Genomic DNA, 17,644 nt, shown 5'->3' with positions numbered 1-17,644 from the left:
CTACTTTTCAGAGATCCAATCAAAATTCACACTGTTTGAAGAACCTCAACCATCAGATGATGAACACAAATTCCTTATGAAGGTCAAAAGGAGATGCATTCTTAATTTCAGCAAAACCTTACCTTGAAAAACAAAGGTAGAAGCTGAAGTTGTTCTGTAACTGCTGTAGAAAAGGATCTTCCTGCACTTGCCATCAGCCATTTCAATACTATTTTGAAAACAAAGATGCAGAGTAAGTCTTTGCCATTCATTTACAGACCACAAAGTAGAACAATATTGCAATGTTATTGTCATACAGCCACTCTGACAGCTCTTCGGTGCTATGAAAGAGATCATCTATGTTACTTCATAAATTAGACACTTATTGAGAAACAGTATAACAGCACCCAAAATAAAATTTAAAACTTTTGTGCATAAAAAGACATTATCCAGAGAGTAGAAAGACAACCCACAGAATAGGAGAAAATATTTCTAAATTGTGTATCTGAGAAGGGATTGATATTAGAACAAATAAAGAACTAAAACTCAAAAACAACAAAACAATCTAATTCAGAAATGGGCTGGGTACAGTGGCTCATGCCTGTAATTCTAGCACTTTTGGAGGCCAAGGCGGGAGGATCCCTTCAGCTCAGGAGTTCAAGACCAGTCTGGGGAACATATGGAGACCCCTGTCTCTAGAAAATATTTAAAAATTAGCTGGGTGTGGTGTTGCACACCTGTAGTCCCAGCTACTCAGGAGGCTGAGGTGGGAGGATCTCTTGAGCCCCGGAGATTGAGGCTGCAGTAAGCAGCCTGGACGACAGAGTGAAAGGCAGCAGAGGGCTGGGTAATGAATGACATGAGTAGATATTTCTCCAAACAAGAAATACGAATGGCTAATAAAGATTCTTGAAATATCAGTAATCATTAGGGAAATGCAAACCAAAATCACAAGATACCTCTTCATACCCACTAAGATGGCTATACTTTAAAAAAGCAAGCAAACAAACAGAAAACAAGTGGTGAGAACACGGAACCCTTGGCATTTGCTGACTGGAATGTAAAATGGTGCAGCTGCTGCGGAGAAGAGTCTGGCAGCTCTTCAAAAACTTAAGCACAGAAATACTACATGGTCTAACAATTCCACTTCTAGGTACATACCCTAAAGAACTGAAAGCAGGAACTCAAACAGGTACTTATACAAACATCAATGTTCAGAGCAGCATTAGTCACAATAGCCAAAGGTGGAAACCCAAATATCCAGCAAACAGATGAATGGGTAACAGATTAATGACACAACATGATTCAGAAATTCATTCATTCAACTTGAAAATACTATGTAACATGAAATAAGCCAGACACAAAAAAGACTTATGATTCAACTTATGTGACCTACCTAGAATGGGCAAATTCAGAGATGGAAAGTAGACAGTGGTTATAAAGGATGAGGGGAGGGAAAATGAGGAGCTGTTGTTAAAGGGTACAGAGTTTCAGTTTCGTATGATGAAGAGGATTCTAGAGATAAATGGTGATGATGGTTGCACAAGGGTGTGAATGTACTTAATGCCACTGAACTGCACACTTAAAAATGGTTAAAATAGTAAATTTTTCATTATGTCTATTTTACCACAATAAAAAAAGTGGTGGAAAAAACTCTACAGGATAATCAAATAGATGTTTTCAATTGAGTTTCTACTAATTTTATCCACTCACTGGTTTTCAAGAGTTTAATGCCCTGAGTTCGCTCATCTTCTTCACCAATTCCATTTTCTTCCATAACATGGTTCTGAATTTCTTCATCCACATCCATGAGAGGTTTCAATTTCTCCAGAATTCGAGCAGTAAACTCAGGGACATGAGGCGATATGGTTGGTGTGGTATTTGGCAAAGATACATCTATCATGAATATGTAGGTCAGCACACTGCAAAATAAAATACTTAATAATAGGAAGAGGTGCCACATTATAAATAAAAATGAAGTTCAAAAGTTATGACCCAATCAAAGTAAACTGTCCCAAGACAATTCCCAGAGTGGGTCTTAGATTATGCCTGTGTGTAAAAGAAGCCTTATAATTAAGGGGTATTAACACTTAGGTGTTGTGACTGCTCATCTCTGGCTTCTGAGCACACTGCTGTCCTAGTTTACATTCAGAGTGTTTCATCTTGTTTCCCACGACACAATAGCAGACAATTTGAGAAAGACACCATGAAACCCACTGACAACATAACCAGCATGTATTATTAGCTATTACAATTAAAAAAAAAAAAAACAAAGAACTCGAGAGGTATACCACAGAGAAAACAGTACCTACCTTCCTATCCTTTCTCTGACATTTTTGTAAACCTGGGTAAGTTTGGGTTCCAAGTACTTCAGCAGTCTGTGCAATAGTTCAGGCACTCTCCATTCTTGCTGGGCAAGGCCACCTTGTAGTACATAAAGTCGACTAAAATTAAAGCATCGTAGTGTTATATTGGAGGCCCTTTCTGCCTTTACATATTGACAGTATGGACAGACAATATCTGTATTTCACTTAAAAGCTTTTTCTTTTTTTCACCTAATAAATACTACAATATCCACAACTCAAAATAGCCTCTTTATGAAGATTTTATTTTTCCTATATCATTTTCTCTGTATTTGCATTTCATCTGCACTACTAGAAAACTGAAAGAAATACTGACTTAAGAATACTCACCGACTAATATTTAAACATCAGAATTCAAGTTTTCTCATTAATTAAGTGCTTCTTCTTTTTAATGAAATTATCCATATTACTATTGTCTAACTTTCTACAGCACCATATACCCCAACCAAGGCAGTTTTTCCTTGAAATGATTACTCTCTCTTTGTATCTTTTTAACGGGAAAAAGTGAAAAATAAGATGTGATGAAGACACAAAAGTACAAAAGACAATTCTGATAAAATATTTGACAGCAAAGAATGCTGACTCTAATTTGTGTTTAAATTGCTCAGGTTGCCTACATCTCACTTACTTGTCCAAGTAATAAATAACTCTTTATTAAGTATCACATGTTATATGGAACCAGATCACATTACCTTCCAGAAGAAAGTAATTACTTCATCTAGACTTTACAAGTATAGACCATTCATTTCCATTTATACATAAGTTAACACAAAACCTTTTGTGTTAACCTCATAGGTTTTTTAAAAAAATTTACCACGCATCTACAAAGGATCCTCCTTCACCACTCAATGGTGATTCCAACAGCAGTTCAAAAAGCCAGTGAAGTTTCCGGGGATCTCTGCTTTCCTGTGTTTAAAATATGATGTAACAGTTCAACAGGGGACCTACAATTCTGTAAATAAATCATACTCAGTTATTTAATTTAATTTTATTTTTGAGGCTAGGTCTAACTCTGTTGCCCAGGCTGGAGTGAAGTGGTATGATTACCTCCCAGGCTCAAGTAATCCACCCGCCTCGGCCTCTCAAGTAGTTGGGACCACAGGCATGTATGCCTGGCTAATTTTTTATTTTTTGTAGAGACAGAGTCTCCCTATGTTGCCCAGGCTGGTCTCCAACTCCTGGCCCCAAGCTATCTTCCTGCCTCGGCCTCCCAAAGTTCTGCGATTAAAGTTGAGAGCTAGTGCACCCAGCCATATTCAATTATTTTAGAAATACTAAAAACATATATAAGTATAGTCGCCCCTTGGTATCTGTGGCGGATTGGGTCCAGAACTCCCTTAGGATACCAAAATCCACAGATGTTCAAGTCTCTTATGAAAATGGTGTAGTATTTACATATAACCTATGCACATCCTCCTGTACACTTTAAATCTTCTCTAGAGTATTTGTAATACCTAATACAATGTAAATGCTATGTAAATAGTTGTTATACTGTATTGTTTAGGGAATAATGACAAGAAAAAAAAATCTGAACAGGTTCACTATAGACACAACCATCCCCCAACCCCCTTCTGAAATATTCTCCATCTCCTCGGGTTGGCTGAAACCACAGATGTGGAACTCATGGATACGGAGGGCTGACTGTATAGGAGAAGAAAATCAAACTAAAACTGATAGGTGACTCAAACTCAAATGTGACTATCGCAGTTCAAGTTAACAGTGAGAAAACTGTTGTTGGCTAAATGGATTATCTTCAATCAAAGTACACGAGCTATGGACATATCTGGTATAAAAAATAATACCTATAACTTTGTATTATGTGGCTTTTACTATATGTAAGTGACATTTCCAAATACATAACTGTCCCTTAATTTTAAAATGCATTACCACAGCAGAGAAGATATAATAATCACTTAAGAGTTACTTCTCAAGACTTATTTGAAAGGCTGAATAGAGCCATCTCCAATTACATAAGATGATAAAAGTATGAACAAACTTTCAAGATTCAAGAAGTGAGTTACCTCACTTAGAATAATAGTCTCTAATCCCACGGAAATAAAAAATAAAAACAATTAAAAAACAAAACCCAAAAAGATTTAAGAAGTGTTATGAGATTTCACACACTTTGAGAGACAGTATCAAACAGTTTGAATAGATCAGTTAGACAAAGAAAGATGTAGGGTAACTTACACAGGATGTTGCTATACAAGCTCCCCAGTCATTATAAGTTTCTACGGTAATATTGGACAGTGCTGTTCTAAGCAGAGGGCACAGAAGCTCCCAAAGCTTCTCCACCTACTCAAAACAAAATACATGGGTAAGAGTTAATGACACTCAGAACATTTTTCTTCAAATATCTTTCTTTACCTGGAAATGTACACACATACAGGTATATCATTTAAATTATTTTTGAGACATGGTCTCATGCTATTGCCCAGGCTGGAGTGCAGTGGAATGATCATAACTCGATGTAGCCTTAGGCTTCTGAGCTCAAGTGATCCACTCGCTTCAGCCTTCCAAGGAGCATGGACTATAGGTGTGTGCCACTATGCCCTGAAATTTTTTTTACGTTTTGTAAAAACAGGATCTTGCTATGTTGCCCAGGCTGGTCTTGAACTCCTAGCCTCAAGCAATCCTCTCACCTTGGCCTCCCAAAGTGCTGGAATTATAGGCATGAGCTAGCATGCCTGGCCCTAATTATTTTTTAGAGCACCCAAATAATCCAGCAAAGTACATTATCACCATACATATCCAGGTATAGGTGAAATTTTTTCCCAAAAAATATTCAGAAAAGAGTAAATACTTTGCATGGGTCTTTAAAAAATATCTCTTGGCTGGGTGCAGTGGCTCCTGCCTGTAATCTGAGAACTTTGGGAGGCCAAGGCAGGAGGATCACTTGAGATCAGGAGTTGAAGACCAACCTGGCCACATGGCGAAACCATGTCTCTACAAAAAAAATAAAAATTAGCTGAGCGTAGTGGCACATGCCTGTAATCCCAACTACTTGGGAGGCTGAGGCAGGAGAATTGCTTGAACCTGGGAGGCAGAGGTTGCAGTGAGCCGAGATCATCCCACCGCATTCCAGCCTAAGCAACGGAGCGAGACTCCGTCTAAAAAAACAAAACAAAACAAATCTCTCATATGACTGATGTGTCCTTAAAAATCTTGTATAATAGTACGCTAGGCTGAAACAAAACCTCAATCAACTTTTCCATGTTTATCAAGATCATTTGATTAAACCTTAAAGTAAGAGGCAATGACATTTTAATTTAATTTGGTAACCAGCCTGAGATATAATCTTCAAATTCCAAGTCTTGGATAAATAGCCCTTAAAAACATGTACGTCGTACAGAGACTGCATTTACACACATAGATTTTCTCATAGGTTAATGAGCATACAAATCACCTTGAAGTCTTGATAAAATGCAGACTGATTCATGTCAAGTGGGCCTGAGATCTTACTTTCCTAAAAAGCTCCCAAGTGCTACCCCTACTGCAGGTTCATGGACTGTATTTTAGTTAAAAAGGGTATACCTTGATTTCATCATTACACATTGTGTGCATGTATCAAAATATCACATGTACCCCATAAACATGAACAGTTACTATTATTAATTTTTTAAGTTCCTAAAAAAATTTTGAATTTTTTTTTTTTAAAAGAATGAGTGAAGGCCAGGCACAGTAGCTCACACCTGTAATCCCAGCACTTTGGGAGGCCAAGGTAGGTGGAGTTCGAGAGCCAGGAGTTCGAGACCAGCCTGGCCACATGGAGAAACCCTGCCTTTATTAAAAATACAAAAATTAGCCTGACAAGGTGGCACATGCCTGTAATCCCAGCTACTGAGGTGGCTGAGGCATTGCTTGAACCCAGGGAGCAGAGGTTGCAGTGAGCAATGATCACACTACTGTACTCCGGCCTGGGCGATAGAGTAAGACTGTCCAAAAAAAAAAACAAAGAGAAGACAGACAGACAAGGAAGATGGACAGACGGACGGACGGACAGAAGGACAGATGGAAGGAAGGATGGACGGATGGAAGGAAGGAAGGAATTCTTCAATCAGCAGGAAGGGTTTGAGACAAAATTTCCAGTGGCAGCACTGTTTTGATTTTATCAAAAAAAGCTTTATCTCAAAGAACATATAGGGATAGGAATTACCTGTTTTGCAAAACAGGTAACTCAAGAGTGGCTTTAGGAATGTAACACATGACAAGAATACATGTGACATTTTAAAAAAAAATTGTTTCTTGTAAGCAAAAGTGTTTGCAATCCTCCTAAAAGTTGACCAAAAAACCCTATTTGTGTCATCTCTTCGACAAAATAGTGGTCTACCTTATGCTCAGGTGGTCCTGACATTTGACCAGGTTATTTTTAGTCTGGTGTATTTTGCTAATGAACTAACCTTAAAGGCAGGTGTGTGAAAACTATATCTTACAATTAAAAAGAGGGATACTCTAAAAGGGAGAGTCAAACTCTAACTGTCTAAAAGACTGGGCAAGTAATATAAATGATAAGGAGGCTAAGAGAAAGGACTTAATGAGAAGCTGGAATGGCTTAATGAAGGGAGAAGCACAGGTGCATCATCAGCAGTGTGACACAGTGCAATAATGTAGGACCAGTGTTCCAGGATCTTCCTCTTTTTCAAGAAACTGGAATTCTTTTTTTATTTTTTTTTAATTTTTTCCCCCAATGTGGATAAAAACTTCAAAAATTTAAAGATAGTAAATGTTCCTAGAGACCATTAGGCTGTAATCTGTAATCAAAAGCAATGTCTACATATCGGCATACTTCATATCACTGAACATTTCATATTTTAATTATCAGTATCTAATGTGTTGGGAATTGCCACCAAAATGGGTAACATAGCTTTAACAGGAAATGTTCTGTACAAATATTAATACATCACCTTTTCAAATGTCCAGTGCTTAGAACCTCTAATTAAACCAGCTATAATTTCTGCAACACATCGCTGCGTGCTTTCATGTGAATCTGCAACCAAACGTTCTAAATGGGGCTTCAGAACTGGCAGGAAGGCATCATCAAAATTCCTGAATATACCCTATAAAAACAAAGACTGTTCTTCAGTACTCAAATGACTATCATCTCAATTATAATTATGCTTGTAATTATTCTGTACATTACTAAGGTGCTTAAAAACTCCAAGCACACTCCCCTTTAGAACTGCTTTAACAATTCCGGTAAGTTAAAATAGTAAGAATACTGTCATTTTAAATATCACATTAAAATGTAACCAATGAAACAAACATTAATAATCTCTCTAAGTATCACACCTCAAAAAAAGCAAGTAAACATAAAAAACACATACAGTTTTGGGTATTTTTTTCCTTCTAATGCCAATTACAACAAACATTAAAGATAAATACAGTCATCCCTTGGTGTATGCGGGGAAATGGTTTCAAGATCCCCACTCCAAAATACCAAAATGTTCAAGTCCATTACATAAAATGGTATTGTATTTGCATATAACCTATATACATCCTCCTGTATATTTTAAATCATCTTAAGAGTGCTTTTAGGACCTAATACCATGTTTACTAATTGTATTATATATTAATGCTATGTCAATACTGGTTGTAATGTCTTGTTTAGGGAATAACGACAACAAAAGTCTGTACATGTTCAGTGTAAATTCCAGTGCCATTTTAGATCAAGGCAGATGGCTAGCTTTGATCAAATATTTATAAGTTATGAACCTACGAACTGAATAGTTACTAAGCATTACAAAGAGGATATGTAAACAATATAGTTACCTTAAAGAGACAAAAACGTCGTGGATTAAACTTATCTTTTCCTTTTCTGTCTTCTAATGATAGAAAAGTAATTAACTGTTCAACAAATTTAGGATCAGAAAAATGATCAAATATAATCTGTTCTGCCTATAAAGTTAAAAAAAGAACAATATTCAGCATTTAAAATCCACTTAAATACATGATTCTGAAAAAGTTAAAATTACAAGATTTTGATAGTCAAAAGCAGGCTGTATTTTTGTTTCAATGAATTCTTAGTTCTCATAGACTACAGTGATTTCTAAAACCAAGTACCTCCCTCTAAAAATGCTAAAACAGGAAGTTTTCCTTCAGATTCTCAAGTTTGAATCCTATTTCTCACACTGTGAATTAAAAATCAACAAATGTTCTGCTTGGGAAATGAAGACTGAAAGCCACTGTGACACCTGGTGTGCAATTTGTTAAAATCCCCAAAACTATAAATCAAGGCCCAACAAATCACTTCCATATTTACATAACACCAGAAGTTAAAAGGCAAACTGTTCAGAATCAGAAAAAGTTACAATACCATTAACTCAAGGAATAAGTACATAAACTTAAAAACCCTTTCTCAACTTTCTTTTTTTTTCTTTTCTTTTTTTGGGACAGGGTCTCACTCTGTCATCCAGGCTGGAGTGCAGTGGTGCGATCATGGCTCACTGCAGTCTTGCCTTCCTCGGGTCGGGTAATTTTCCCACCTTAGCCTCCCAAGTAACTGGGACTACAGGTGTGCACCACTACGCCCAGCTGATTTTTGTATTTTTTGTAGAGACAAGGTTTTGCCATGTTGCTCAGGATGGTCTCAAACTCCTGGGCTCAAGTGATCTACCTGCCTCAGACTTCCAAAGTGTTGGGATTACAGGCATGTGCCATGGCTCCCAGCCAAGTCAACTTTCAAAGTGAAGTAAATTAAATGAAGTTTAAGGAGTTTTAACTGAAATCTACCAACATGCATTTACGGAGTACCCATAATTTATATGCAATAGAAAACTAAAAATCAGTCATTAACTTTTCCTTCAAAACGCTTGTATCAGAACTGATACAAGAAATGAGCAGCAAATTACACAAAGCAGTAGCCAAGAGAGGGCTGAATGGGGTAGTAACTCAGTCTTAGATACATCAACATCTATGTCAACTGGCACTAGTATAAAGGGGTTGAGGAGAATGGATTACACAGTCACCAATATTTATGCAGTGCTATACTGAAAAACACAAATTGTATTAAGAAAAAAAGAAGAAGAAGAACTGAAGTGAGGTTGAGATAAATTAGTGGCCCAAAATAAGATGCATTTGAACCATGGTGAAATGGAATGCTTACCTCTGTCATATCCTCCCTGCTTCTGCCAAGCTTAGGCTGCTCTTCCACACCAGCATAAACAACCATATTCCTATATAGTAAGAGTTCATATTTATCATACGCATAGAAAAAAATATTAGAGCTTCATGGATAGAAAGCATTAGAAGGCACTTTTAATGAACTCTAACTAGATGCTAAGTTTGGGGAGATGAGTACAGCAGTAACAGTCTAGGCCTTAAAAATCTATCAGATCACTGTGTCCTAATGACAAACGGAGTTAATAAGGAGAGAAAAATATGTATTTCTCTGGGCTGGTTTAGGCATGTGTATTATTAATAGGTAGGAATATAATTTAGAGCAGCTATTAATAACCGCCTTAGCCATATAACCATGGGATTCAGAAAGGCTAAGGGTTTTTGCACAAGGCAAGAGGCAGGAATGAGGCATAGCATTGGCAGGAGCAAAAGAAAGAGAGGACTAGGGAAGGGGAAAGATAAAAGAACCTTCAAGTGCCTCTGAACCTCCCCAGAAACCAAAATAAGATAAAACAGTTATATCAAAGGCATTTAATGATAAGGTGCGCAGTAAGTTACTTACTTTGGCCAGGTGTAGTATCCCCAGTGAGTTTTTTCCACAAAACAACTTGACTCCCATTCTTTTTTAGTTCTTGGAATAGTTTTGCTGTCATAATGCAACCAATGATTATCAGGCCTATCACCAGCAACAATTTGGGTGGGTTTAGGGCATCCACCTAAGGAAAAGACAATCACATTTGATGAATTTAAAAACATTCGCCCAACAATTATTACCAAATTTCCGTAACTTTGTCTTCACAAAACAACACTATTAAAATAACATTAAGATAACATATATATGAGCAATTGGAGGCACATTTCAAAACAGAGTAGATGGGATTATCTACTAAATTGTGTTGAATCAGTTATTTTGGGGGAGAGATCAAGTATGAAACACACTTCATTCCTTTTACCAAAATTAAAAGGATTAATTTTGTTTAAACTATTTAGATTTGAAATAATAATTTCAGACTTACAGAGCTCAAAAAATTCCCACATCTTTTACTGAGACACCCAAATTTAGACATTTTACCATGCATACTTTGATATTCTCTCTCTCCACACATACTTGCTTATCTAAACTATGAGTATAAACTGCAGACATCATCTCAAATAATCAAAATACAATTCTCAAAAAAGCTTTCATTAATACAGTAAAATTATTTCATCAACAGACTTTACTCAAATTTTGACAGTTGTCCCACTGAATGTACTTTATATGAAAAAAAATTAAAACATTTTCTTCTGGACTATAATCCAATGCAGGATTAAACATTGCATTAAAGGAAACTAAAGATACCATACAATTTAAATGCAATGTTTTAATCCTGGATTGGAGACCAGAAAAAAATGGTTTTTTCTTCTGAAAAATTCTGGTAATACAATAAGGTATGAGGAAGAAGATTCACCTTGTCCCTAATCCCACCACCCAAAGAGAAACATTTAACAAATTAATAACAGCAATTTAAGTCTTTGAAATACAGTTGATAAAATAATTAGTATAATTGCTTAGTAGGTGAGATAAATATGAAGGCAGAAAGAGTCAATCTATTTTTGTAAATAGTTATCACTAGCTTTTACTAAGTCAACTGTTTCCTTCATAATATTATTTATATTTTGTGTTAATATCCATAGAACAATATTTGAGGTCAAGAACTAGAATTTATACATGTCGAGAAAATTTTCTGAGTTTTATTGGAAAGCACTATTAATTACTTCTGGTAGTACTCACTGATTTCACAGGGGTTAATGGTCAGCTTTTTGTGGGTTCTTTTTAGCTGTTTAAGGATACCAGCAACAGCTGAGATAGCCATCTAGAAAAGGAAAAAGGTACACATTCATAAAAAAAAGTTTAAATCACTTAACTGGTTGTCTGCTTTACTCAAAGCAGAAATAGGATTCTGTTTCTTTAAAAAAACACCTCACCTATTGACATCTGGCAGTACATCCATGTGAGTGCTAAATCTGACTTAGAATGAATCATAGGCAGTTCTTACTCTACAGTCTTGACACATGCTAGTCTCTCTGCCTAGAAAACTTTGACCCTTTCTTTGTTAAACCAATACCTGCTCATTCTTCAAATCTTAGCCTCAGGGTTTTTGTTTTTTTTGTTTTTTTTTTGACAGAGTTTTCACTCTTGTTGCCCAGGCTGTAGTGCAATGGCACAATCTCAGCTCACTGCAACCTCCCCCTCCCGGGTTCAAGCGATTCTACTGCCTCAGCCTCCCAAGTAGCTGGGATTACAGGCGTGTGCCACCATGCCCAGCTAATTTTGTACTTTTAGTAGAGACAGGGTTTTTCCATGTTGGTCAGGCTGGTCTTGAACTCCCGACCTCAGGTGATCCACCTGCCTCGGCCTCCCAAAGTGCTGGGATTACAGGCATGAGCCACCAAGCCCTGCCCAGCCTCAGGGTATTTTTAAAGGTCTTTCTCCAATGCTTTAGCTTAGGCCATCTCCCCATCCCCCACCTCACCTCTAACACTTGGAGAGTAAAAAGTTGTACCCTCGGGTTTCTTGCCCCTCCTGAAACACTGCACACCTAATTTTCTAATTGTTAAATCTTTCCCATTAGCCTATAAACTTATTTCCTGCTATATCCCCAGTCTTTAAACAGAGTGCCTAAACATGTTCATTTGTTAGATGAATCATTATCATCTCTGAATCAACAGGGGGAGATTTCAAATCAATACACTTCAAGATATTTATTAACCAAGTGTGTATTGCTTGTGAAGAATTTAAAGACTTCAGGTCACATACATATTCTCAAACCCAAGACTGTAGCTAAAACAAGGTATGTACCTTTCGAACTACAATTGCATCATGGTTGAGATTCTCAACAAAAAACCGTATGGCACGAAGAGGCAACACTCGGTCATCTCTCAGCAGTAGAGACAGAAGCCCAATGCCTATATGTTCAAATTTCCAGGGCCTTAAAAGGAGGAAAAATGACAAAGCATATCACACATAAAACCACTTGAAAAAAAAAAACTGTATGTGAAACACCTTATAATTTTAAATTTCTCAAGAATTAAAATAGGTCTACTGAAGAACACTGCTCCTATCATTAATCCCAAACTTTCCCTCCATCTCTTTTCCTCTTAATCTGCTTCCAAATACACAAACCGTAATATAACTTTTTGTGACATAGTCATTCATAGCCTTCCATGTAGAAAACTCCTATAGTATTTAAGAAAAATGCTGTGAGAATTACAAAAGTCTTTTGCACTTACAGGTTTCTTTGCTCCACACCATCTAGCAAGGTGTCTACCAAATTTTCATAGTTCCTTTAAAAAAAAGGTGAGGTATTATTTTACTATAATACTAAAATGAACATCAAAAATATAATAGAAATTCAAATTCTAGCCAAATTCACCCTCCTTCCCCACTTACTTCCCACCACCTGACTGTAAATGGCCTGATGAGAAGCAAGCCAGAATGAAAGTAGACAGGTGAACAGAGATGCTGGGAAAAGCTCATGAAAGGCTAGGAAGAGTGAACTCAACTTTTCCTTAATGGACATGCACAAGTAACTCTGTAAGTAGTAATCAATTAATTGGGAGTGGTACACACGCACACACACACACACACACACACACACACACACACACGACACACCAGGTATCTGAAATATATTAGGTAGGCTATAGGAGTTTATTATTTATAGACATTTTAGAAAACAACAAAGAGGCATATTCATATACTAATTATAAGGCAAAGACAAAATCAAGTTAGGAAGACTCTTGCTTGAGTGTTATCACTGAAGCATTTAAGTGCTTTGGTATCAAGAATCCAAAAACTGTTTATTAAAATCCTGATACCAAATTTGACCAATAAGTTATTACTATTATAAGAACTATTAAATGATACATCTGCTAAACTTGAATTTAGGAATTAATGACTGATGTGTACCAGTTATGTAGTTTCTGAAATATTACTACCTTAAAAAAACAAAAAAAGAAAGATAATTCACTAGAAAAAAAAAGATAGGACAGTGAAATAACTTTTTGTTTTGTTTATTTGAGACAGGGTCTTGCTCTGTTACCCAGGCTGAACTGCAGGGGCACGATCTCTGCTCACTGTAACCTCTGCCTCCCAGGTTCAAGTGATCCTCCCACCTTAGCCTCCCGAGTAGCTGGGACTGTAGGCGCATGCCACCATGCCTGGCTAAATTTTTGTTTTTTTTGTATAGACAGGGTTTCACCATGTTGCCCAGGCTGGTCTTGAACTCCTTAGCTCAAGTGATCTTCCCACCTCAGCCTCCCAAAGTGCTGGGATAACAGGCATAAGCCACCGTGCTCGGCCTTATTTTTAAGATGGTGTTTTATACCTCCATAGCTTAAAAAGGAAAAATAGGAATCTGTGTAGTAATTACCTCTCAACTTTTTTGTATTTTTTTCAGAAGTCAATGTGTAAACATCATTAAGCAGTTATGGTATACATCTATATTTTAGAGATGTTAAAAACTTACTATCGGCCAGGCGCAGTGGCTCATGCCTGTAATCCCAGCACTTTGGGAGGCCGAGGTGGACAGATCACTTGAGGCCAGGAGTTCGAGACCAGCCTGGCCAATGTGGTAAAACCCTGTCTCTACTAAAAGTACAAAAATTAGCTGGGTGTGGTGGTGCATGCCTGTAATCTCAGCTACTCGGGAGGCTGACGCATGAGAATAGCTTAAACCCAGGAGGTGAAGGTTGCAGTGAGCCATGATCGTCTCACTGTACTCCAGCCTGGGCAACAGAGCAAGACTCTGTCTCAAAAAAACGCCAAAACTTACTATCTATAAGGTCATCTATTGAAGTACACCATTCATCAATTACCTTAGGGCATCGGCATTCTTTTCTTGTTGGCGTTTAATTCCTTCCTTAATTTTTTCTGGGCTAAGCAATATCTGGTTGATAGAGGGGTTTTTTGACTGTTGAAGTAATTCCGCTATTTCAACACATGACTTTGGAATCTTGTTAAAAAGAAAAAAGCAGGAAAAAAAATGAAGTTCTGATGCATACTACCTGAACGAACCTTAAAAATGTCATACTAAGTGAAAGAGGCCAGACACAAAAGTCCACATATTTTATGATTCCATTTATATGAAATATCTAATAATGGGCAAATTTATTGAGAGAGAAAGTGGTTTCCAGGGGTTTGGGGTATGGAAGAATGGGAAGCGACTGCTATTAGGTACTTGTTTTCTTTTGGGGTGATGAAAACATTGTGGAGGCCAGACATGGTGGCTCATTTCTGTAATCCTAGCACTTTGGGAGGTCAAGGTGAGGGGACTGCTTGAGGCCATGAGTTTGAGACCAGCCCTGGGAACACAGCAAGACCCCTGTCTCTCTCTCAAAAAAAATAAAAAAAAAAATAAAAAAAAAAAAACTTAAATTAGCTGGGTGTAGTGGTGCACACCTATAGTCCTAGTTACTAGGAAGGCTGAGGCAGGGGATGATTATGCCACTGCACTCTAGCCTTAGGGGACAGAATGAGACAGAATGAGAATGAGAAACAAAGAAAAAGGAAAATGCTATGGAATTCGAGTAGTTACACAGCCCTGTGAATATTCTACTGTGCATATAACATGTCCATATTAAAAGGGTGATATTTATGATATGTGAATTACATCTCAATTAAAATTTTTCTTCTAAAAAATAAAGTATAATCTAATGACAGTCGCAAATAGCAAGCCTATGTTTGATTTAAAAGGAATACATTTAGAACAGTGGTTTTTAAACCAGGGGAGAGATGTCAACCACAGTCACTCCAGCCAAGAGGTGGATTCTGCTGTGCTCACCCTTCTTTTACTCACCCCCATGTTCTGAGGGAGTATAAATACAGATTTGCAAGTTCCTAGAAAATCTGCTATAACTCTCAACCTAAGCACCACTGAAAGTTATATTCTTTAGTCTTTCATGAGTCAAATCATTCAATTTTAGTTTTCTTCACTATAAATTACGAACCCAGTAGTCGATCTTTTGCGACTTTGGCTAGCATGGTAAACCTCATAAAATATAATTAACTCTTTGAAAAATGAAGCTGTGGGCACACACAAAATAAGGGTAAATACAACAAATCAATAACCCTTTGTGGAGCCCTGGCTGTCTCCCTACCATGCTCCAACTTGCTACTTCACCCTGTTATCTACAATAATGATCAATGAAAGTACAAAAAGCAAACAGGTAACAAACGCTTTTTTAAAAAAACACTGGACTCAAATGCCAAGAATATTATTACTGGAAAAAGGGCAAGAAAAATAAAGGGCATTTTAACAAGACAGGATTTACACTAAAACTTGAATGAAAGAATGATATTACTTACTGTGAAGTCCAAGCCAATCGTTTCATACTGCCTATGAATCTTTTCTGCAAGATCATCAAACAATCTCACTATTGATGGCTTTTCCAGGGACATTGCTTGGCTAAGCCCTGAAGAAACAATCGCTGGCCACGTCTGTACAATACAGTCCCAATCATGAAGGTTTGCCAAGCACACACCACTGTGATTTCCAAGGAGACAGTACAAGGCACCCTGCAGAAAAAAAAAATATATATGTTTACATGGGAAATAAGACGCATCATGTAGTTGTAGCCAATGCACCTATGTATTGGTTTTAAATGAGTATTGATTACTTAAATGCTTAATATTGGTTAGTAAAATATGTTCACACATTTAACATGTTAGTTTTTAGAAATCTGAACTTGACATTTAAGTGATATCCATTAATATTTTCTCTAAGTCATTTAATAAAGAGTTTGGGACAGGTGAGGTGGCTCACGCCTGTAATTCTTGCATTTTGGGAGGCCAGAGAAGGCAGACTGGTCGAGCTCAGGAGTTTGAGAGCCTGGGCAACATGGTGAAACTTCTTCTCTACAAAAAATACAAAAATTAGCTGGGCATGGTGGCACACACCTGTGGTCCCAGCTCCTCAGGAGGCTGAGGTGGGAGGATCACTTAAGCCCAAGAGGTTGAGGCTACAATGAGCCATGCTTGTGCCACTGTACTCCAGCTTAGGTGACACAGCAGGACCCTGTCTCCAAAAAGAAAAAAAGTAATTGCTCAAAGAATGGCTACTAATAAGGTAATAAAGAAATGGAAGGATGTTTCTAAGAACATATATTACATTCTGATTTTCTTCAACTATATCATAGAAACCACAAAATGTGTCACTCTTAAAATTTTAGAGTCTAAACTTTGGTGTTTGAAATAATTTATTAAATATTAGTTAACACCTGGTTGCTGAGTAATTTACAAAGTACACAAAAACTAAAGTATACTGCATATTTATTACTCATAAAAGTCCAATTAACCACAATGATTCTGATGACAGCAGGTATCCTTTGATGACAGCAGGTATCCTTTCTAAAGTGCTTTTTCATAAAAAGAGTTATTACTATCAAAACTTTTGATTTCCAATTTACCTCACCTGATTCCAATCTAGCTTATTACCGACTTTGTATTCCACTCCTCTCTACAGGTTCTCTATAAGGTCACTCATAACCTCGATTTTGTTGATCTAATAGATATTTTTCTGTTTTGATTGTACTTGACCTCTCTAATTTTGTCCATTTAAACTGCTCTCATTAAGGTCAACAACAGGATAGTCAATGAGTCAAACCTACAACACTCTTGAATTATACATCTGCACCAGGGGTCAGCAAACATTTTCCATAAACGGCCAGGAAGCAAACAGCAAAGCCATTTGCTCTCTGTCTCAACTACTCTTCTCTGCCACTGTAGAGTGAAAGTAGCCATACATAATATATAAAGGAATGAACATGGCTGTGTTTCAATAGAAGTTTTAAAAAAGCAAGCTTTTACTTTTACAAAAGCTAGCAACTGAGCCTGGGCTATAGTTTACTGACACCTCTGTCTTACAAGCTTCATGGAACATGTTTAGGGCTCGTCTTCATTATCTCCAAAAAACAATGACTCTACTCACTGAGTCTTCCTTCTAGAAAGACCTCTCCCTGCCTTCTGTGATTCTTCCCGATTTCTTGATACCTTTCTGACCTCTCCAGGGTCACTCAGCTCTTCTATTTGGCTTCTAAAGGAGTTTCTCAACATATGCCCCTTGGTCCTCTTCTTATTCTCCTCCTAGGCTTTCTTATCCATGCCCATAGATTTCAATTATAATCAACATACATGGAAATGGTATCTT

At 37.2% G+C, this 17,644-nt stretch overlaps 1 protein-coding gene across 2 annotated transcripts in view; it reads right to left on the bottom strand.

Moving 5' to 3' along the window:
- PSME4 (proteasome activator subunit 4) overlaps nucleotides 1-17,644 on the bottom strand; it is a 106,363-nt gene that overhangs the window by 20,616 nt on the left and 68,103 nt on the right. For both annotated transcript variants that reach the window (XM_019021080.4, XM_031007900.3), the window contains exons 28-41: nucleotides 15,805-16,014; nucleotides 14,316-14,452; nucleotides 12,729-12,782; nucleotides 12,298-12,427; nucleotides 11,230-11,311; nucleotides 10,021-10,174; nucleotides 9,445-9,514; nucleotides 8,112-8,237; nucleotides 7,247-7,399; nucleotides 4,533-4,637; nucleotides 3,157-3,248; nucleotides 2,292-2,423; nucleotides 1,693-1,901; nucleotides 123-208 (exon numbers count right to left, since the gene is read on the bottom strand). In XM_019021080.4, coding sequence (XP_018876625.2) covers nucleotides 123-208; nucleotides 1,693-1,901; nucleotides 2,292-2,423; nucleotides 3,157-3,248; nucleotides 4,533-4,637; nucleotides 7,247-7,399; nucleotides 8,112-8,237; nucleotides 9,445-9,514; nucleotides 10,021-10,174; nucleotides 11,230-11,311; nucleotides 12,298-12,427; nucleotides 12,729-12,782; nucleotides 14,316-14,452; nucleotides 15,805-16,014 — 1,740 coding nt within the window. The remainder of the gene's footprint in view (nucleotides 1-122; nucleotides 209-1,692; nucleotides 1,902-2,291; nucleotides 2,424-3,156; nucleotides 3,249-4,532; nucleotides 4,638-7,246; nucleotides 7,400-8,111; nucleotides 8,238-9,444; nucleotides 9,515-10,020; nucleotides 10,175-11,229; nucleotides 11,312-12,297; nucleotides 12,428-12,728; nucleotides 12,783-14,315; nucleotides 14,453-15,804; nucleotides 16,015-17,644) is intronic.

Source organism: Gorilla gorilla, chromosome 12, assembly GCF_029281585.2.
Source record: "Gorilla gorilla gorilla isolate KB3781 chromosome 12, NHGRI_mGorGor1-v2.1_pri, whole genome shotgun sequence".
Classification (NCBI taxonomy): Eukaryota; Metazoa; Chordata; class Mammalia; order Primates; family Hominidae; genus Gorilla; species Gorilla gorilla.
Note: the sequence above shows the minus strand (reverse complement) of the source record. Positions and strands in the feature narration are given on the sequence as shown.